Source organism: Epinephelus moara, chromosome 14, assembly GCF_006386435.1.
Source record: "Epinephelus moara isolate mb chromosome 14, YSFRI_EMoa_1.0, whole genome shotgun sequence".
Taxonomy (NCBI): Eukaryota; Metazoa; Chordata; class Actinopteri; order Perciformes; family Serranidae; genus Epinephelus; species Epinephelus moara.
Window position 1 is genome coordinate 41,886,309 of NC_065519.1, and position 22,605 is coordinate 41,908,913.

At 41.6% G+C, this 22,605-nt stretch overlaps 1 protein-coding gene across 2 annotated transcripts in view; it reads left to right on the top strand.

The window, feature by feature from the left end:
• Positions 1 to 22,605, top strand: part of atp10d (ATPase phospholipid transporting 10D) — a 40,272-nt gene that overhangs the window by 8,356 nt on the left and 9,311 nt on the right. The window contains exons 1-15 of one of the 2 annotated variants that reach the window (XM_050062346.1): positions 2,941 to 3,557; positions 7,142 to 7,346; positions 7,436 to 7,521; positions 7,619 to 7,725; positions 9,928 to 10,059; positions 10,268 to 10,380; positions 12,254 to 12,506; positions 14,280 to 14,497; positions 15,690 to 15,881; positions 18,464 to 19,154; positions 19,273 to 19,379; positions 19,828 to 19,954; positions 20,091 to 20,275; positions 21,369 to 21,672; positions 22,010 to 22,086. In XM_050062346.1, coding sequence (XP_049918303.1) covers positions 3,166 to 3,557; positions 7,142 to 7,346; positions 7,436 to 7,521; positions 7,619 to 7,725; positions 9,928 to 10,059; positions 10,268 to 10,380; positions 12,254 to 12,506; positions 14,280 to 14,497; positions 15,690 to 15,881; positions 18,464 to 19,154; positions 19,273 to 19,379; positions 19,828 to 19,954; positions 20,091 to 20,275; positions 21,369 to 21,672; positions 22,010 to 22,086 — 3,189 coding nt within the window. In that variant the 5' untranslated portion in view covers positions 2,941 to 3,165. Of the gene's footprint in view, positions 1 to 2,940; positions 3,558 to 7,141; positions 7,347 to 7,435; positions 7,522 to 7,618; positions 7,726 to 9,927; positions 10,060 to 10,267; positions 10,381 to 12,253; positions 12,507 to 14,279; positions 14,498 to 15,689; positions 15,882 to 18,463; positions 19,155 to 19,272; positions 19,380 to 19,827; positions 19,955 to 20,090; positions 20,276 to 21,368; positions 21,673 to 22,009; positions 22,087 to 22,605 lie in introns of those variants that run through there. The other variant, XM_050062344.1, reaches the window with a different exon arrangement.

Here is a 22,605-nt window from a genome sequence, read left to right on the forward strand (position 1 = left end):
CTTATAAGGAGTCATGTCTACAGCAGGTAAACCTCAGATATGATGACCTCTTGTGGTGTGATTTCTACAGGACGCAGCAGCTGGTGGAGACCACAGCACAGGTTCTAAGTAACTGCAGCTTCTAATGACACAGCAGTGGAGTTTCAGAGACTATGTAATGTAGTTCCAGACAACACAATTTCCAATCTACCTCAAACTGCAGCTAACCTAATGACAGAATAACATCCCCACTCTCCCAACAGGCAACACCATCAATGGAGAGCTCTATACTGAGAATAGTCACCTCATTGTATGGGAGTAGAAGGTCAAAAAGTCCGATGGATTTGTCAAATGCTGGATAATATAAAATATTATATAAAACCCAAACAGTATGCATGACTAGATACAAACAGAAGCCATGCCAGAATATCTGTTCCCGAGGCAGCACTTTCCCATGGCGCAGGGTTTATCAGGTGGAGGTTGCAATGCCGACTAGTCAAGCATAAGACTTGAGGCTCCAATACGTGATAGACTGCAAGCAAGTGCCGACTGTCAATTGCATCAGTGTGTAAACTTGGAATTTTAAAAAGAAGAAGGAAAAGAGGGAAGAAGATTGGTCGCATGACAGGCAGTGTGAGTTAAAGAAAAGGAAGTGAAACCTGAATTTGTTTGTGTGAGTGTGGCACCAGAGCAGAAAACAACCAGGTAAAAACACTTAGCAGACCCTCGTTTTTGGAGGCAGGCACCTTCACTTCTGGCCTTTTCAACCTCCCTCTCCACCTGTACACATTTCCTCCTCAACATCCATTCAAACATCACAGTCGTGGAGCAGTAACATTTTTGTCTTTCAAGCAAATCTCAAACCACGTGTTTAAATCGTTTAGCAGTTTGATTTGCCTAACCTCCACAGCTATTCATATGGGTTGGAAACAAATGCGCTGAAGGAACCTTTAGTCCCTGGTTTGACTGAAGTTCCTCGCAGTGTCAAGGAACCTACTTTTAAACTGTAGCTGGTGGAACTAAAAGGTCATTTCCCGTGGAAGTAGTTCAGCCACAGCAAGTCTTTTGTTGAAGATGGTGTGCTAAACTACAAGCTGTTTAGAAAAAGTAGTTTAAGAACACTGTTAGGCTAATTGTATAATAACCAGATGCAGTGCTGTAATATTTACACCACTTGCTTGATTCTTTCCTGAATTGGGATTTACCCCAATCTGAACCATTGTTTGGGAAAGCCTAGATAATATGGTGGAAACAGATATTAATTCCAAGCTGCTCGTTATTTTAAAAAAATATGATTGAGCAACACATTCTCTCTCCGACCTCCTCACATATTGACGTTTGGTCATGAACTTTCCATGTCAAGATATGATGTGTAAGGTACCCTGGGTGCGTTGGTTGTTGATGTTGTGGGACGCAGTGTCAACTTCTGCCTGTTACAAGCATTGTCTGTGTTTAAAATACACTTCTGTTTTTACAGGAAATATACAGTTTGTACACAGTCTCTTTCAAAATAAAAGAACTACATCGGTACATTGCCGCAAATTAATGTTGTTGGTTTTATTTCAACAACACATGCACGTGGTTGGGTTAAGAAAAAAAAAACAGGGTTTGGCTTTACATTCACAGGGAAGCAAACACCGGCCTCCCAGGTGAAAGTTGGTTGTTGTTGGACCCATCCATCACCCCACCTGCCTGGCCTACTGGGACTTTGGCCCCTTTAACTTACATTGTTGTCCGGCTATGTTTCCACCTGATGCTGCCGGTTGCCGTTACAGAATAACAGCAACTTGCCACAAATGCCGCTGTGAAAGGACAGCTTTTTTGACGGTATGATGTCTGACATTGGAATCCACTGGCCAAGCATCAGTATTCAACGACTTTGAAGTGAGACATGCTTGGATTGAGATGTCTGTGTGTCAGCCTTTATGTGTCTTTGAAATGATTCACATCATTGTGGATGACCACAACATTAAAATACCTATCCTGTTTGCATAGCACTTTGATTTAACTAACTAGTCCTTTCATTTGCTACACAATATTGAAAAGTGATCGCTATTCCGTAGTTGCCCCCACACGTCAAGGAGCGAGCTGAGAGCTGACTGCTAGTGCTGCGCAGGTCACAGGTTTTTAATACCTTCTTGTTAAGAGCCACCTTTGTGCATTATGGTGGAAAAATTAAATTGTCAGTACTGAGGAGTGAGACAAGACTGAGTGTTGCTGAGAAGGTGGAAGGTGGACGATTGCACACTTGTCAGTTTCTGACCAGCTTACCTTTACCCATGATAGCTTCTATTACTGTAAGCTTTACTAAATTGCCCGTGAACCAGAGGTGGGTCACGGCGTGCATCATCATTACCAGCTTTTACTCAGGGAAACTTGGGAGTAGCAAGACAAAAGGTGCTGCGGCAGCTGGATTTCTTTCAAACCCCACAGCCTGTACATACAAATACAGTAGAAGCTCAAAACCTGTTGTTTTTAGCTGTAGTTTCTTTGTTTTTCATGGAGGTAATTAATACAAACAAAAAACAGTCAAAATATGAGCAAATGCAAATGCAGTATCATTGTTATTTAAGATTGTTCCCATCAACCAGAGGACATTTTCTCTGTATGTCTTTATTGTTGCAGTGGATACCTCAGCATAGTGTCAGCATGGTGTGTTACATGATTAATTTATCAGTTAGAAGAGTCATCATGTCATTATGCTAGAATGCGTCTTAAAATCAAGTACAACATCATATTATCCAAACCATGCTGCTCAGTTTCACAAGTAGTTGTATGAATCTGTCCATTGCTCTGATCTTGAAGGATCTGCAGTGAATCAGTGACACAATCCCTGCTGCTGCTCTGTGACCCTCCTTTTTCCTAGAGATGATTACACAAGTAGTCTTTTGAGACAGCTGTAAAACTTGAACCTTGAGTTTGTTTAGAGTATGCCTGCCCTATAGAGGAGTGGCTGTGAATTACGTCACAAAGGTAGTAGCTCAACCGTCCCGTTCCCTCGCCTGTCCATGGCTTTACTTTGGACAGCCCGGAGAAAAATATTCCACATGAGAACAGCCTATTCAGAGAAGGGACAGCATGAACGCGGAAGAGAAATTACAACTGGAGAATAATTGTAGGTAGCTAAGGCTTTAAGTGGAGACATAAACCGGCAGACTGATCTGAATCCACTGGAGCAGTGGACTCATGTATAGCTTGGAACGTCCAATCCGTCTTCACTCTATCAGGGAGCATTTGCGGAAGAAGAGGACAGTGGTACCTTACTCCACAGAGGATGAGGAACTAAGGCAACTCCTGAAGACGTATAAAAACAATAAGATTCGGACCACAAAGTATTCTCTCCTCTCCTTCCTGCCCAAGAATCTGTTTGAGCAGCTCCATCGCTTTGCCAATGTCTACTTCATCTTCCTTGCTGCTCTGAACTTTATTCCTGTGGTGGAGGCCTTCCAGCCAGAGATCGCCCTGACTCCTATCATCCTGGTGCTGACTGTGACGGCTGTCAAGGATATCTGGGAGGATTACCGCAGGTTTAAATCAGACCATTCCATCAACAGGCTTCTCTGCCATGTTTACAGCAGGTGGGTTAAAAGTTGCTTTTGCTCACTTTGATGTGGCAACAGCCAACATCTAAGAGATCTTCTTCTCGTGGGACTGTATATTTTCCTTAGCGTAAGGATAGTTGTGTGCTCCTTTGTTTGAGCTCTGATCTATTGTCATAACTTCAGTGATATTGTTACATTTTTTTAGACTTTTTTTTTTTTTTTTTAAATATCTAGATTCCAAGGTCAAGAATGAACCTTCAAGTAACAAAACATCTCTTTAAACAAAAAGCAGACCACATGTAAACTAGTACAAGTATGTATCCGAGAACTCAGTAAAATTACTGTGAAAATCACTTCCGCCATCCTCTGTGTTGCTAAACTGTAAGTGGTCAAAAAAATTCAGGTCAAGACATCCAGTAAGGAAGTTTTAAACCGACTAATCGGTCAGTGAACCCTTTACAAAGGATTGTAGGTCACCTCTGGTAATTAAATATGTACTTCCTCTTGACAAATCCCTCCCTGTAATTTTTCAACTTTTGTGTAGCAGCATGTAATGAAGGCAATATTGGCAGGAGGCATGACCAAAGTCTGGAGGAAATCCAACAGTCCTCTCTGTGATGTACTAAAGTAATGTGTCATTTTTTGTTTCAGTTTTTTTGATAAGTATTTATATCAAAGTGACTGCTACTTTAGTTCCACCATCAGTTTAGTCACTGTAGAATGTTAAGCAGAAGTCAAAATGAAAAAGTTTTGTTTTTGTTTTGACATTTTTGACAATGTTCTCATTTAGATATACACACATGATCAATTGTGTGTGTGAATTGTTCAATTAAGTGAAATTACACACACTTTGAACACTTTAAATCATGCCTCAGGGAAGCCAGTTACAGTGCAATGATAATAAAAACTGAAACAAAAGTTTCCAGGAGAGAAAATAAAGTGAAGTGGTAACTGTCCATCCACACTACGTAAAGCATAATTGGAGCTGAAATCCAAGATCCAAAACTAAATTGAAGATTGTGCCTGAGTTCTCTTAGATGGTGCATAATCTCGTTTTGAGGATTTTAATCTACAGTTGAACTCAACAATTGATATAGCTTTGGCAGAATTTGTTAAAACTGGACTTTTTTTTTTTGATAATTTGACTGATCGCGCAGCCCACTGACAATATGCCAAACAGCACCTCGACAAGCCTGAAAACCTCTGGGACAAAATCATTTGGAGTGATTAGATTGAGACCATAACTGCTATGTTTGGAGAGGAGTCAACAAGACCTGTAATGCAAAATAAATCAGTACTGTGAAATATGGAAGTGGATCTCTAATGTTTTTTGGGGGGTGACCCACAGCGGCACTGATTGATGGCAGAAAAAATACTACAGGACAATTTGCATTCATCAGTCTGGAAACACATGGGGCAATGATCCAAAACATGAGGCTAAGTTGAACCTTCAGTGACAACAGCTACAAAAAGTGAAGGTTCTAGAGTGGACATCACAGTTTCCTGACCTCAATACCATTGAGCCGCTTTGGGAAGATCTCAAACATGCAATCCATGCAAGAATACCCAATAATTTATGGGACCTGGAGGCTTTTTGCCTGGGCAGCCTTACCACCTGAGAAAATAAAGGGCTTGTCTATTACAAAAGAGCGGAAGCTGTTATTAATGCTAAACAAGGCAATACACACTATTAAGACCTAATGGTATGCAAACTTTTGAACAGGGGCCATCTCAGTATTTTCCTTATTGTTGTGTTTAGTTTAATGATTGTGCTGTCCTGTGATGCCTTATAGTTTCATTTGAATCCTGTTAAATATAAAAGAAATGTGTTTGCCTGATCATTCATGTTTTCTTTAAAGAATAGAATACATCCTACACATTTTGTCAGGGTATATAAACTTAGGAGCAGAACTGTATATTCAAGGCATTGCTTGTATAAAAAGCTGGATTTTGAACTAGCAACACAGTAGCACTTCCTTTGCTCCTGGGCTGTGTGCACCAACTCATTTGTCTTGTAACTGTTATTTTATTTTAGAAGCTGTGCATGTAATCCAGTGCTGACCTTTACAATATTTTTGCACTACAGTATTAGATTAGTATTCTGTATTTAGATTGCTATAAAAAAAAACAGAGCAGTATATGCTGGATAACCTCCTGACCTCACATTGCACGTAACTGTACAGTTACGATAATCCCTCTGCCCTGCTGTATTTCAGTCACTGCTTGGAAAGGGTGTGAGACTGTGAGTGTAATAATTAACTACTGGCTCTATCCACTATATGTGTGAATAGTGCCTGTCAGTCAAAGGGGTGGGGTTTTTTCTCTAAGCTTTTAAAGAATGCAGCCTCCCCATTGGCAAACAGCGCTGGGAGCTTCACCTTCATAGGATTCAGTTGACATATACAGTACAGTATAGTTTTAAAGGCTGACACTGGTCACATGCTCAAAAGGATAACTTAAGGTCATACAGTTAGAATGTGTTGTTCAATATCAGCATTATTCATTCACACTCATCTCCATGCACACTTTTGCAGACCTCACCATGAAGGGGTGTGATTGACATGGGTGTACACCCTAACCCCTTCACCATTGCTATAATGCCCCTTAAAATCAAGTATAGCATATATATGTATGTGTATATATATATATATATATATATATATATACATATATGTATATATACATATATATATACACATACATATATATGCTATACTTGCTATACTTTAAGGGGAATTATAGTGGCGTATCATCAACACAACTTGAAAGAGACTATATGTACACTGAACAAAAATATAAACGCAACACTTTTGTTTTTGCTCCCATTTTTCATGAGCTGAACTCAAAGATCTAAAACATTTTCTATACACACAAAAGACCATTTCCCTCAAATATTGTTCACAAATCTGTCTAAATCTGTGTTACTGAGCACTTCTCCTTTGCTGAGATAATCCATCCCACCTCACAGGTGTGGCATATCAAGATGCTGATTAGACAGCATGATTATTGCACAGGTGTGCCATGTGCTCATGAAAAATGGGAGCAAAAACAAGTGTTGCGTTTATATTTTTGTTCAGTGTATCTATATATATATATATATATATATATATATATATGTATATATATATATATGTATGTATGTATGTATGTATGTATGTATGTATGTATGTATATATATATATGTATATGTAGTCTCTTTTAAGTTGTGTTGAGGCTGTCAAATGCTACATGACCAAAAATGTTCTCCAGCTTACTCAGGATAAGATCGGTCCAAAAAGTCTCCTCTGGAGATTTAGAGACCATTTTACATGCTTTTGTTAGTATGTATCATGTCTTGAAATGTAGCAGAGTACAAGTACAAAGTAGCACAAATGAAAACACTCAAGTAAAGTACTTCAAAATTGTACAGAAGTATGGTACTTGAGTAAATGTTCATTTCCATCACTGCCTGGTATCCCTCTGTACTCTGTCCAATGAAGACAAAAAAGGCTGTGAATGTTTGTCAAGGCTCACGATACAGATCTCTCTGGATCCTTTTGTCATGTCATTGTGTTGATTCATACTGTCAACTCATTTGCTTGAGACATTTTCTTCTGTCTCTCTCTTATATTGTCCCATAGCAAGCAGAAAACCTACATTGACCAGTGCTGGAAGGATGTGCGAGTTGGAGACTTTGTCCGTCTGTCCTGTAATGAAATCATCCCAGCTGACATGCTGCTGCTGTATTCCTCTGACCCTCGTGGGGTTTGTTATATCGAAACCGCAAACTTGGATGGAGAGACCAACCTGAAACAGAGACAGGTGGTTTCAGACCTCCCACCGCAAGTAAGTAGAACGTGGAGTTAAAGAAGAAGACATCCCATGTCTTCCTATCCATACGTTTGATTAAATATGTGTTTGTGTGTGTTTTTAAGGGAGTAGAGTTTAACCTCGAGAACTTCCATAGTCGTATTGAGTGTGAGAATCCCAACAATGACCTCAGCAGGTTCAGAGGTTACATGTGAGTTCCTCTTCATCTTACAGTGATCCAACACAACTATGGTCTGTCATCAATTCAGAAGTGATATCATAATTTGTGCGTGCATGTTGTACCACAGGGAGCACCCCAGTGGGGTTCGTGTTGGCCTCCACAATGGCAACCTCCTGTTGAGGAGCTGCACCATCCGCAACACTGAGACCGTGGTGGGCATTGTGGTCTATGCTGGTAAGAGCACATGCTAGGGTTAGTTTGTGTGGTTGTTTGGTTTGTACCAGAAATTGATTTTTGCCAGTTTTCACACCTAAATGAACTGAAACAAATGTGTGAACACACTAGAAGCAGAGTTTAACCAGATGGGTTAGGTGTGAAAGCATTCTGTTAAGTTTTTGAGCAGCATTGAAAAGAATTTGAACAAGCCTACCATGCACAGACGCCAGGGGCCCAAAGCATCAGGACCCCCCAAGCCTCCACCTGCAAATGCCAAGGAACTTTAAAGAGACACAAAGTAACTACATAAAGGGGCAAAACAAACAAAGAGACACAACACAACCACAAACAACACAAAGAGACAGAACATGACCTCAAAGAGACACAAAACAATTACAAAGAGACATAAAATGTTGCCGGAGCCCACACGACACTCCACAATGCTTTTTTTCCCTCTGGTTTAGTATTAGAATATATGCCGTTCACATAACCTGGTCAAAATTAATATATATATATATATATATATATATATATATATAAATGCTTGTGTATGTCACATAAAAACTAATGGAATGCTCTTGCAGCAAAACATCCTTTCATTTTAGAGTTAGTCTACTAATTGAATTTTCCACGAAATCAACAGTGGCTTCTGCCTCAAAACCAGCCACAACTCAGCCCTGAGCAGAGTGACCGTCCGCTATTGACCAATCAACAGACTGCAGTGTTTCTAGCTCCACCTTTTAGTGCCAGATCTGTGTGCTAGGTACCCCAACAGAGGGGTGACCAAAAATGGGGAAGGTAAGGAACAGAACATTGGTACCATCCACAACATCATATTGGAAACGGAGAAAAAAAAGCGTACTGAACTGAACCGCACCCATACCGAACTGCTTAGTAAAAATGGGGCTATAGAGACACAAAATTACCTCAGAGACACAAAACAACGACAAAGAGATGCACAATTACCACACAAAGAGACACAAAACCACAGAGAGATGTGTAACAACTACAGAGAGATGAAGACAACAAACCCATCCCAGATTTTCATTGCAATCCTAGGCCCCTAACTCATCACTGTATCTTACAAAGCTTTTACAAAGCTACTCTCGGCCTACTTCCAGTATATTTATGTGTACATTCAGCAAAAAAGTGAAAATGTCTCTGCTTTCCACTCACAGAACATGTTTTTATTGTCTATACCAAGGGTGCGTATCGAGTTTGGCAAGCGAGCATGTATGTATGTAGCTCTGTAAACTCGGAAGGACTTAAAGTTGCAGTCATTGGTTCATCTTGCCCGTTTCAAAGCACTGTTGCAAGGTTCTTGTATGCAGTCATCTATACAAAGTCTGTAGCCCTTTTTATCCAAAGATTGTGCTGTAGAGCTGCTACAAAGTCCCTTCTCTATGCTGCCTTTACATTTACAAAACCAAACAACGGCGGCATCATTCTGCTCCAGTGTGTGATTTCAGATGGTGTGCTGGCATCTTAAAAACAAAAGAGGCGTGACAGGTGTGACATGTAACACAACACCATCGGCCTCTAGTGTGACATAACATACGTTTTAGCAGCGCAATAACAATAACAATGCTATTAAGATGGCAATAATCATTTGCAATCCATGCCGGCTGATCTCGTCCTCTGCTCAGAGGGTAAGGGGCTCCCAGACCTCATTGTTTTCCCAACTGGCGGAAATTTTTGGCCACTGTTCTTCTTCTTTGAGTTAGCTGCTAACTGTTAAGAGCTACTTTTAAATCTACTACAGCGGGTTGCACACGTAACAAGTCATTAAAACGTCACACCCGTGACGCCCATGTCCACGTTCTGCCAGCTGTCCTGTTTATACAGAGGTCGTTATAGTGCTGTTTATATCTCCAGTGCCAGTTTAAAGGCGAGGCTACTTTGTCCCCCCATTCTGTGATTGTATCTTTTAAAGGCGAGGTGAAGCTCCCGCCTTGACGAGGCAGTGTGAAAGGGGCTTGTGTGTCTTGCTTCTGTGTGAGAGAGGCAGATGGGACCTTTTGCATATCTGTGCCTGGGGGCGCATTGTCTTTTAATCTGCCCATGGACTCAAGGATATGACTATGAAAGTGCTGAAACTATAAACTAGAGTGAAGCTCCTGATATAAACTCCTACTAAAGTTCAGAATTTATCTCCTAATGATATTGGTCTGTATAAGTGAACATGGCTGTGGTGTGTTTTTCTCTGACTGTGTGACTCAGGTCATGAGACTAAAGCCATGATGAACAACAGCGGGCCGAGGTATAAGCGCAGCCAGCTGGAGAAGCGTCTGAACACAGATATCCTGTGGTGTGTGCTGCTGCTTATCATCATGTGCCTGACAGCTGCTATAGGTGTGTACCAACCCCACTCTCACTTCACAACACAGCTGTGAACAGCAGCAGGATTATTGCAGTAGCAATATTTCTATTAAGACCAGTCCCCAGGAGGACAGTGACAAAAGCCAATGAATGCCCCAGAGGCTCACAGTTGAACCATGTCCAGATTTAACCTTTGATGTTTGATAGTGATGAGCTGCTCTGGTGTCTTGGTGTGTTTCAGGTCACGGCCTCTGGCTGAAGAACCTCAAAGATCCTATCTTTCTGGTTGATAAGGAGACATCTCCTGCCCTAGCTGGATTCTATGTCTTCTGGACAATGATCATTGTGTTGCAGGTACACAGTTAACCATTTAATTCCCAGGTCAAAACTTGCTTTTTTACACTTTTCTATTAGTTGCAATTAATAACTTTACCTTTTTTTTTCAGCATAACCGAAGACATTTGAAAATAAATAGAAAATAGATATAGATGCAGAATTTAGGTTCATGCATTTATTAGAATTCTGAAGTTTTTAAGTATGACTACTCATTACAGAGGAGTCATCCAACTAATCTTTGAAATCAGTGACATTTTTTGTGGAAATGTAAACAACAACATCAACAGAAAGTCAGCCTCCCGTGCTTTTACATGTCTCCAGCAGGAGGATTTTGTCTGTCTTTGACACTTGCACTACTATTTTCTGCTGTATCGAACTTGCACCAAACTGATTTCTAAATTGGGATAAAAACAAAATTGTGACTTCTGTGTGCTGTTTCAGCCCTTTTTAAGAAAATACAAATTTGTAAGAGACTGACAAACAAATGTTAAGACTTAAAAAACATTATTGCACTAAAAGGGGCAGTGAAAAATTATGGGTGCACTTAAATTATCTGCTGGTGTACCTGAATTAAAAAGTTAGGCATACTAGTACAACCAGTGTAAAAAGTTAAGACCTTTCTTCACCAAGTCAAATTTACATATGCATTTAAAAAAAAAAAAAAAAACCTAATATGAGAAAAAAGCTACACACAGAAACCTTGCACACTGACTCCAATGCATTTTATTGTTCTGTTCATTGCAAAAATTTGCAATACGAGACAAAATGAAAACACACTTTTGCTCCCTTGCATCTCTCAGCTGGCTGTCGTCGTTCACTGCCCGTGTCTTGTATTTGACACTGTGGCTAAAGAGGCTGAGCTGTCTTCCCTCTCTGTCTCCAAACTGTCACTCTGTCTGTCCATGTGCAGTCAGTCCACATCCTGCTCCTTGTCATCATTATCCATCTGAATAATAGTATTTGACCTGATGAAGGTAGTCTGAGGTATGACATGATAGAGTGTGCCCTGTTCTTCTCTTTAGTTGCAGATGTATGTCTCTCTCAGGTTATGCCACATTTCAATGTGTTCTGAACATCTGAATGAGGGATGAAAGTTTCAAAGTTAGTGTGGAAATATGATTGACACAACATGAGGTCGTGTTTAAATGTATGACAACTTCACATGAAAAATACTGACTTCATGTGATATGGCCTTTAATCTGGAGCTGAGTTTAGCAATCTACCAATCCTTGTAACATTATTCAGATGCACAATAGTGTGGCTAACCTTGACAATAAATGTAACCAAAGGTTAAGTCTGTATTCCAATGAATGCCAATAACTGCAGTTAGTTTGAGGTAGATGTGGGTCAACTAACATCTGGTTAAGGACGCGATTAGACTTTAACTATGGCAGCTATTATCTCATGATAAACAAGAACTAAAGCTGGCAACATAAAAGATTCATGAGAGGTCAGCTAATGCATTAAAATGTCAAAAAGATTCAGTTATTTCATCAACTTACCAGTGAGTGCTCTTGGGAAACACTGACAGTAAATGAGGCTCACTGATGAAACTGTCCATAGTGTGGGACTGATGGTTGCTCCTCAACAGGCGTGATGTCCATTGTTTCCTACTACAACAGAAGTCAGTCGTAACTCTCTCTTTCAGTGGCACTGGGTTCAACTGTCCTGTGCAGGCGTCTCCACTGCATCACCACTGTGGTCTCACTGAAATGAATGAGTGGGCTGTGTTGTTCAGTCAGAATCAGTTTGGCACAGGTTATCTTTTGGATATCTAGGTTCCATAAAACTTGTGTGCTTACATAGAACCTTTGCTATACCTGTTAATTCCAAGTAGGTTGTTATCTTATCCCTGAATGCAACATGCATGTAATCAGTTTCTGTCCAACAGGTGCTGATCCCCATTTCTCTGTACGTGTCCATTGAGATTGTGAAACTGGGCCAGATTTACTTCATCAACAATGACTTAGCCCTCTACAACAAGCAGCTGGACTCCAGGATTCAGTGTCGGGCCCTTAACATCACTGAAGACCTGGGTCAGATCCAGTACCTGTTCTCTGATAAGACAGGAACTCTGACAGAGAACAAGATGGTGTTCCGCCGCTGCAGTATCTTTGGAGTTGAATATCCTCATGAGGAAAATGGTAAGAAACAATACTATGACACCCTAGAATGCTCTGACTTTCTTTTACCATTTTTAGGAACACACTTTCACAGTAGTGGGGAGTTCCAGCAGGAACAATGAGAGGTTTTTTAATAGAAACAAATTTGGGTGGTGGGCAGCCAGAAAGACAGGCTGTGTTGGCTTTTATCACTGCAGTGTGTGCAGGCAGGAGATACTGGCTGGTGCGGGCATATTTTAATGAATAAGTTTAAATAAACGCAGTCAGTTTTTTTTGTTTACTTGACTCTACTGTTTTGTCGACATTAGTGTGCGCTGATGTTGCAAAGCTGCTCTCTTTAAAAGCAGCCAGAGTCTACAAAGTAGCATTACTCTGCATATTTGATTGCAAATGTCAGTATGTAAAAGTGAAAAATTATTGGGTTGCCCTGGTGCAAGAGTTCTAGCACAGAGACTGGCAAAATGCATGAATTTTAATAGCAAATCTCCGTACATGAAATAGGCAGGCAGCAGCTTCTCATTTTATGCCTCCACGCCGGTGAAGCCATGTTCTATGGTTGTCTGTTTGTCTGTCCCATGCTTGTGAACACAATATCTCAAGAACGCCTCAAGGGAATCTCTTTGAATTTGGCACAAATGTCCACTTTGACTCAACCATGAACTGAGTAGTTTTTGATGATCATAGATCAAAGGTCAAGGTCATTGTGACCTTGCATCCATCTCATTCTTGTGAACGCAATATCTCAAGAACAGCTTCAGTTTCTTCAAATTTGGCACAAATGTCCACTTCACATCCACAAATGTCTACTTGGACTCAATAATGAACTGATTTGATTTTGGTGGTCAAAGGTCAAGGTCACTGTGACCTTGTCTGTCTCATGGTTGTGAATGCGATATCACAAGAAGGCCTTAATGGAATTTCTTTAAATTTGACACAAACCTCCACTTGGACTGAAGAATAAACTGATTAGAATTTTGTGGTCAAAGGTCAAGGTCAGTGTGACCTCACAAAACATGCTTTTGGCCAAATGTATATGCTAATCATGACACACTTTCACATAGATGTCTAATAGTATAAAATAATAAGGTGATGACATTTTGTATCCAAAAGGTCAAAGGTCAACTTCACTGCGGCATCATAATGTTCTGCAAAACACTTCTCTGACCATTACTCAACGTCATACCTCAGGAACAGAAGGGGAGACATTTGGTCAAACACTGAATTGCACAGACATGGATGTAAACTGTAAGAGAAACTTGACTGGTGCACTGAGGCATACAACCATGTAGGGCTGGGCGGTATGACCTAAAATTTATATCATTTCTACCGTCTACCGCATATACCGTGCAGCCCTACAACCATGGTGCAATTCTAGTTTTTTTTATAAAGTTGGGGGAAAAACCCAACTTCATTTCCTCACATGTCACCAGCATAAACAGATGCACACTGACGTTGCAGCTGTAGGGACCAAGGAGTGATCAGTAGTCAGCAGCAGGGGTCCTAGCGCGTCCCCCATCAGCACACATGTGCAGGCGCATAGAGTTGCGTTCACAAATGCCATCTGCTATTTGCATCAGCATTTATAAATGCCAGCTGGTGCTGTAAAACTATATTAAAAGTGCTAGTTAAAAACTCACACTAACATCACATTAAGTTGTACTGGTACCGTGTGCAATGACAGTGAAGTAAGATGTATTCTCAGCCTAATCTAATAGTTGGATTGTAAGTAACTGATTCTAACACTCTTCTGCCCTGTACTGTAAAAGGCTCTGTGTGTACGTTACTGTGTGTCAGGTCGGAGGCTGGAGGTGTACGAGGCAGAGAAAAGTGAGGCGGCCGGTCGCTCTGTGACTCTGAAGTCGGGCTGCAGCGGTAAATCTCTAAGCTGTCGCTCTCTCAGCTGCAAACACAGCTCAGTGTCTCTGCACACACTCACCGCTGAGTCGGAGGAGGAGGAAGAACATCTGTCCAGTCACATGCAGCCCAGGACCAGTGCCTTCTGCAGCCGCGTGGTCAGACTCACACACACACACACACACACACACACACACACACACACACCACAGACACAGTATTTGTTTACTCACCTATTTGGTTCATATCTACAATTGAGAATCTGTTGCAGCTGATTTTCACACTGTAGTCAAATAAATGATAACCAGTGACTGCCTGTGAAGTATTTGTTGTGAATAAGTACTGGGAATATATCGAGGCGTATTCTTGATATTAAAAAAATAATGAAAGTCAGGAGATGAACAAGACAAAAATGACTTGAAAGTCTGATTTAAGAGAATACACTCTGGTGTAAAATTAGATTAAATTAATAATTTCCCCACTTTTTTATAACATATTCTGAACTGTCCTCCTCACATCTGGTTCACTAATCAGAAAACACAACAACTCGCTCACAAATGATGGGTTGAATGTACACTGTATGTGATTTGTTGAATTAAAACATGCAGACACACTGGGTGTGGTCCTTTTAAATGTAATCATTGATAGCATTTGGTTTAGCTTTAAAGGTCCAGTGTGTAGGATTTAGGGGGATAGACTGGCAGAAATTGAATAAAATATAATTAATGTTTTCTTTAGTGTGTAATCATCTGAAAATAAGAATTGTTTTGTTTTCGTTAACTAAGAATGAGTCGTTTATATCCACATAGGGAGCAGATGTTAATGGTTAGCAGTTAAAGGGTCATTCCACCAATTTTATAATTAGTAAGTGGACCAGTGAAAGTTACTTCTCAGCCAAAGCTATTGTTGATAATGTCATCAGGGTTATCTCATCCTATATCTGAGATATGGAGATTGGAAAATGTGGCTGTTCATGAAACAGGGAGTCAAACATTGCGTCTTGCATTGTGGGAAATGTAGGACCCAGTGTTTTTGGAGCTTGAGCCACGCTAGTGACTAAAAGGATGTATTGCCGTTTGCACTTCACACAGGAATGTAGGTTGCTGTAAGAAATCAGATTATGCATTAAATAATGTGTTTACACAGACTATAGTAACCTGTCAATGTAAAATACACACAGCAGATCAGAAATCAGATCTCGCCCCTACCCCTAACCTAATAAATCAAATTTTATTTTTCCCTGGGTTTATTTTGGGTACTTTTTCTGGGATATTTTTCTGAAATCCACAATGTGTTCATGCTCCAGCCATGATGGATAAGCTCCTGCTGCTTCTGTGTCTTTCTGTCCAGGCGAGGGAAGTGATGCCGGACCCCGAGCTGGTGAGGAAGTTGAATTGGCTTTGCTCTCCGGTGCTGGCTCTGAGTGACGGCTCCTCTGGGACTTCATCCAGCCTGGAGCTCACCTACATCACTGACTTCTTCCTTGCTCTGGCCATCTGCAATAGCGTGGTGGTCTCCTCACCCAGCCAGCCTCGACACGTGGTGAGTAGATGACATCTGGGAAGCATGTCACAACAAAGACTTGTTTCTCCAGAACAATATTTTCATCATAAAGATTATTTGTTTCAAGATGAAGGCTGTATTTGTACTTTTTTATGGGTCTTCTGTTGATATTGTTTGAATTGAGTCACTGGGTTTGATTTGCTTTCCGTTAACGATTTACTGAGTGTAAGGGCTGGTGGCATGTTCAAATTAAGCTTCATGTGTAGTTTATGTATCTCAAAGAGGACTATAACGTTGGTTTAACAGCAGTCTGTATCAGTCTGTAAATATTCTAGTTCAAAGTGTCCTTAAGATGATTATGAGGAGTTCATTGCTGAGCAGGAGGTCACCTATTTACTTATTTTAAACAGTTTGGCTTATTCATTTTCTCACTGTTAAGTTGCAACCAATGATAGGTTGAAGGTTGGTAGAACTTTCTTTTGGAGAGAATGAAGATGTACTTGATGCTTTAGATGTAAATAGGATCGGACAAAAGACCTTAAAAATGTAGTCCTAAAATGAGGAACGCACCAACTTAAACGCTGAATACCAGAATCAGCTAATATTTGCTTTGATGACTATCACTGGCCTGTTGGCAAAAAAAATAAAAAAGTTTTGTGCAGGCTGAAAGGCAGGGCTCCAGACAAACAGTGTCCCGTCATCCTGGGGACAATAGAAAAGGGATGCACGATAATGTCGAATCAGAATCGGCCAACATTCTTTTTCTAATTTTACACAGTGAGTGAATATTACATACACTGAAAAGCATTTTATTTCATGTCTCCATCTGCTGGTGGGCCATCATGATAAGAGTATACATGTATAATATGATGTTAATTCCACTGCAGAGGAGACTTGATGATCACTAAAATTAGTTGAGGAAAAAGTGGATATATCGATATTGGTATCGGTTATCGGACAAATGAGTTTTTACATATCAGCATATCAGATATCAGCAAACAATCCAATATCGTGCATCCCTAGAAAACAAGTTTGGAATGAATAGAGAGATTCCCCGGCACACTGTCAGGACAAAAGGACACAGTTTTCACTATCAATGCGTCAGAGGATGCACCCTTTTGTTTCCCTGATAATGCTGCTGTGAGCAAAAAAATCCATGTTGACATCAGTATAGTCTCATTGGGCGGAACGAGCCACACGCTGAAGTCCCGCCCTACCACCTCCGGTTGTGTAGCAGTTTTCAACACGTCCTTTACTAACTTCTGCAGTGTTTGATCTTGCAGGGATGTAGCCATTTTTCTGCCATGGTTCGCGTCCTGTAGGCGATATTTTTGTGGGCGTGTTACACCAAAATCTGTTTCCCCCCGGCAGTATTTTTGCAAGCGCACCGTTGCTGTGGCACCGCCCAGAATGATTGTGATTGGTTGAAAGAAATACAAGCAGCCGGGGCGTTTTTTTCTCCAATCTTAAAGTGAGAGTCGGCCCAGCCAGACCTTTCTTTTCTTGAGAAAGGTCTGGTGAGCGAGACTAACATCAGCAAGACAGTTAATTAACGTTAGCAGACGGTGGCCACACCTAACACCTGACAGAGGTTGTACTGACTTACGTTGCGATGCGTTCAGCTCTATTCAGTAAAAATGAGCTTTGGGTGAAGGTAAATTATATGATCAGTAAGGATCAGTAAGGATCAGTATCTGTGTTAGTGCAGAATTTCACAATGGCAGCATCCCAACCTGAAATGCAACTAGCATCAAGAAATGCAGCATCCCCCTCACTAGAGGTTCAATCTGTAAACCAATAATGACAGTTACCAACATGAAGTGCCGTGCTCTCAACAAACACATTACAAACACTAACAAGAAGTAATGTTTGAATTGGAACATAAAACAGCAAACTTCAGCAGTTTGTTAGTACAATCTAGTGGAGAAATAGGCATGGTGGGAAATGTGGGCCATTGCTACAATATCATTGTACATTTTCCTTCTTTGTGTTTTTGTTTACTTCTTAATTATATTTCATTACATATTTTGGGGGATGAATTTGTGGTTTGGAGTAAGTATGATTTCTTTATGGTGATAGAGGTTAGCTGACATGCATCAAGGGTCCTCATCTAAAACTAGACCAGAGAAACTGGCATTACACTTACAATACCCTTACTCTGTGTTTTTGGTCTGTCAGGTGGGGGACCTGAAACAGTTAGTGGTAACGTGACATGAATGCATCACAAGCCTTATAGTAATCCACCAATCAATAACATTCCAACAAAAGCCGCCTGTGTTCAAAGGAAGGGCCTGTCTCCCTTTTCGGTCCATAGTCCAGCCAGGAGCAAGCAGCTGGTGCAATGAGCAATGCCTCTTATAGCCAGTGACATTGACAACTGAGACACATGCATTTTGGGCAGTTTCTTTTTTCAACAAGTGTTTTTTTATATACAGTAAAGTCCTAAACAGAAATGTCTGTCTTGACCAATGTTTTTTCACCCTTGATCACATGTTTGAGATGAGACAAGAAACAAGATGACACGTCATTGAAAATCGCTTAAAACTAGCACAATATTCCAATTAAAAGCAATGACTTGCTGATAAAAGCTGATCCCATGTTCTGTTTTCTCTTTCCTGCAGGTGCCTGAGGCACGAACACCTCTCAAGTCCCTGGAGGAAATCAAGCTGATGTTCCAGCGCCTCAGCTTCTCTCCTTTCTCAGCCCTCTCCACCCTGTCTCCTCCCCTGATCAAAGGCAGCCCTCGCAGCTTCACCAGCAGGCTGTTTGCCCGGGGGAAGACCGGCTCCTTAACCCTCTCCACGCCCACTAACAGCACCACAGAGGGCTCAGAAGCAGGCCAGGAAAGCAACATGGAAAACTCCAACCTGAGGCGTAAACTGGAGTTACCTTCTGGAGTGGAAGGAGGAGATGCTGGACAGACAGAGGACAGGGAGACAATGGACGATATCAAGGATACAAAGGCAAACCCTGGCGGGTCCAGGCAGGATGTGGAGGACATTATAAGAGAAGTGGACAGTGAGAGCGACACTGACGACGAACTTCTGTACGAGGCAGAGAGTCCGGATGAGGCAGCTCTGGTCCATGCAGCCCAGGCGTACCGCTGCACCCTGAGGGGACGTTCTGCAGAGAGCCTGCTGGTGGATCTGCCAGGACTTGGCTCTCTCGCTGTCCAGCTCCTCCACATCCTGCCCTTTGACTCTAACAGGAAGAAGATGTCAGTGGTGGTCCGCCACCCACTCACAGGACAGGTGGTAGTTTATACCAAGGGTGCTGACTCTGCCATCATGGATCTGACTGAGACACCTAAAGGTACTTCACAGAAGGAATATGGATGAAAAAATACAAAGACACCTCTAAAGAATTTTGTCTTTGCCTGGCTGATCTAAAGCACTGTTTGTCTTTATTATTTTCATTCTGTTACGCTCAGGTGCAGAGCAAGCTCAGGAAATCTACAGTCACATCAGAGAGCAAACCCAAAAACATTTAGACAGCTACGCCAGAGAAGGCCTCCGCACACTCTGCATCGCTAAAAAGGTAACGCTTCAGGAAGCTGAAATACAGTAGCTTTGTACATCACACATCTTTTACTGTCATGAAGCCCTGTGGCTCCAAACACAAGTAAAGCTCATTGAAGCAATCGCACTTCAGCTGTTTCATTTGAGTGTGAAACACTGACAAGTACAGGCTAAATCCCAACCCTTGCCCAGTGGTGTAGTGGTAGTTGATGAGGTGGGGGTACTGTTATGTAGATGGGTAGGTTACAGAGGAAGAAGTGGGTATGCTCTCCAGTATATTCTAATAGCTTTTTGGCTGATAGGTGGGAAAACTGTAAACAGCCAGAAAAAGTACCTGCGTATACCCTCCACTACACCACTGCCTTTGCCCCTACCATTTACCCCTTCATTTTGTGCATTCATGCCTAGAGTTAGGGTGTCCCGATTCCTGTGTTCCTCAGTGACTGTGTGTTCTGTGTGTGGAGCAGGTTCTGGAGGAGGAGGAGTATGAGGTGTGGCTGAAGAGACAGCTGCTGGCAGAGAGCAGCATAGAGAACAGAGAAGAGCTGCTGCTGGAGTCAGCTGAGAGACTGGAGACCAACCTCACCCTGCTGGGTAGGAGAGCTTCTCACTGCAGCTGACATCAGAGATGGGAACAGCAGTGCTCAAAGTGCTTTGTCTCTGTATGTGTGTGTGTGTGTGTGTGTGTGTGTGTGTGTGTGTGTGTGTGTGTGTGTGTGTGTGTGTTCAGGCACCACAGGGATCGTAGACAGACTGCAGGAGGAGGTCCCAGAGACCATTGAAGCTCTTCAGAAGGCTGGCATCAAAGTATGGATCCTCACAGGAGACAAAAAAGAGACGGCCATCAACATCGCCTATGCCTGCAAACTGCTTTGTCCAGATGATCAGCTGCTGACAGCCAACTGTGGAAGCAAGGTCAGTGACTGAGAGATTGTAGCACTGTTGTAGGGTCATTTGGAAGAGTTGAAATGTTTATCTTCATTGTATCTTATGTTGTTTTTTTCTTGCTTTGTCTTTTTACCTCTCGTCCTCTCAGGTTATTTATCCAGATCCCTGGCTAGTGTTTATTTGGTTTATTGTCATCCTCTGCAAATCACAAGATGCAATATATTTGTACCTTTCATACATATCAACGTTTCTGAAGTGACATAGTGTATGAGCTGACTTTGTCATCCAGAGGTGGAGGGCATGGTGGATGGTGTGACATCTAGGCAAGACACTTCCCAAGCTGCAGACCACAGTTCAAGACCAACAAAGAGCAGTTGTTTTTCACTGAGCCATGGCTGCATTTCCAGCCGTGAAGGAGGCACCAAAACCTCCCGTGGCTCTCTGCCAGTACTCCGCTATATCTTTACATAGCAAATAGTGGTTTGCTGCTATATCAGTGTTCTGAATGTTGCATACAGAAATGAAATTTATTGATAGTATATTTTTGTATGTGAGCAGATGCATGTGTATTGTACTGACATGTTCTCGCTCCAAACTCGCAGCTTTGCTCTAAGCTTCAAACCAAGACACTTCAGGTACTTCATTAGCGTTAGGTTTGGATGCACAGAGGTGGCGTGTCAATTTCCACTTGTTACATGCATAGGGTCTTTTCAAAATAAACTTCCATGCTGTCAGGAAGCCTAGGTTTCATCTACTTTAGATTTAGGCAACATAACTACTTGGTTAGGTTTAGAATGAAGATCATGGTGTGAGTTAAAACAAGTACCTTCAAAAAAAGGCACCCCTGAAAGCCATGGTGTGAGTCAAACACTGGTCAGGGGTCTGTAAAATAATGAGGACTCAACCTCCCGGGGCTATGTGTGTCTATACCAAATTTATCGCAATTTACCCACATCTTTTCCAAAATATTTACCACAGCTATATCTATCTTCAGGCCTAGCTGCTTTAAGGACAAAACTGTAAAACCAAACAAAAAACAAACGTGTAATTGTGATAAATCAATGACTAAATGCACTGTAACTCTTATGGACAGTACTTATGGATCTTTTTCACTCATCAGGATGCGTGTGCAGCTATACTTGAGGAGCTCAAACTGGAAGTGCAGCGGGGTGAGAACAGTTTGACTGAACTGACTGCAGCAGGGAATCCTCATGGGGAACCCTCCTCCAGCAGTGTGGGAGGCTTCATCCTAGTTATAGATGGCCGGACGCTGGACTGGGCCCTGCAGGAGGAGCTGAAGAGCGACTTCCTGGAGCTGAGCTGTAGATGCAAGGCAGTCATCTGCTGCAGGTCCACTCCGCTGCAGAAGAGCCAGGTGGTCAGGCTGATCCGGGACCAGCTTGGCGTCATGACCCTGGCTGTGGGTAAGGACTCAGACCGCAGCAAAACTGCTGGGAAATTTTACATATGTCCCTTGACAACAAGCAGTTATTTTAAGTGTGTCTTTTTATCCTTTACGTTTGTTAGCATGTAATCTCATGTATGTCCTTAAAGTAACCTTGAGGTCTAAGCCTGAGTTGGATTACATAGAGGGAACAGTTATTGTTCACTTTGTTATATTGACCTTCTAATAACTGAAGGACAAGAAAAGAAAAAAGAAATGTGTGGGGTGGACGATATGGATAAACTCCTTTATTATGTGATGTGCTTTGTATATACCGAAACATGGAGGACAATGACAAGTTGTTTTTGTTCATTTAGGTGATGGAGCCAATGATGTGAGCATGATTCAGGTGGCTGATGTGGGCATCGGGATATCTGGTCAGGAGGGCATGCAGGTAATCACCATTAGATTTATCTTGACACCACACCTACCAATATTTAACACAGTCTCACAGTACTACGTGAAATGAAACACATACATGTAAAATATGAAATGTGTTAGAATTATGTGCTGGCAACATGAAAACAATGCCAATGCAAAGTCTACTGCAAACAGTCGCAGTTTGAAACACGTCATTAATGTGGTTAACGTTGGGTTAGGGTTAGGAAAATAACCAGAAGTCATTGTCTTGTGATTGTATGCCTCTGCAAACCCTCCAAGTTGCACCCTCAGTATGCATCCATGTCCATGATGCATCACACACATCTTCCCCCGGCAGCACAGAAGATCTATACAATCAGCTCAGTTTCAAGGAGGGCACCCAATATGAGTGTCACCAATTTAGTATCTGAGCAAATGTCTCCCCTTGTGTTCCTGAGATATGACATTAATCGTTGGTCATCATCATATCTGATTAGACGTTTGTGTAAAACTTTACATAATTAATAAGGATTCTTGAGTTATGGTCAAAAAC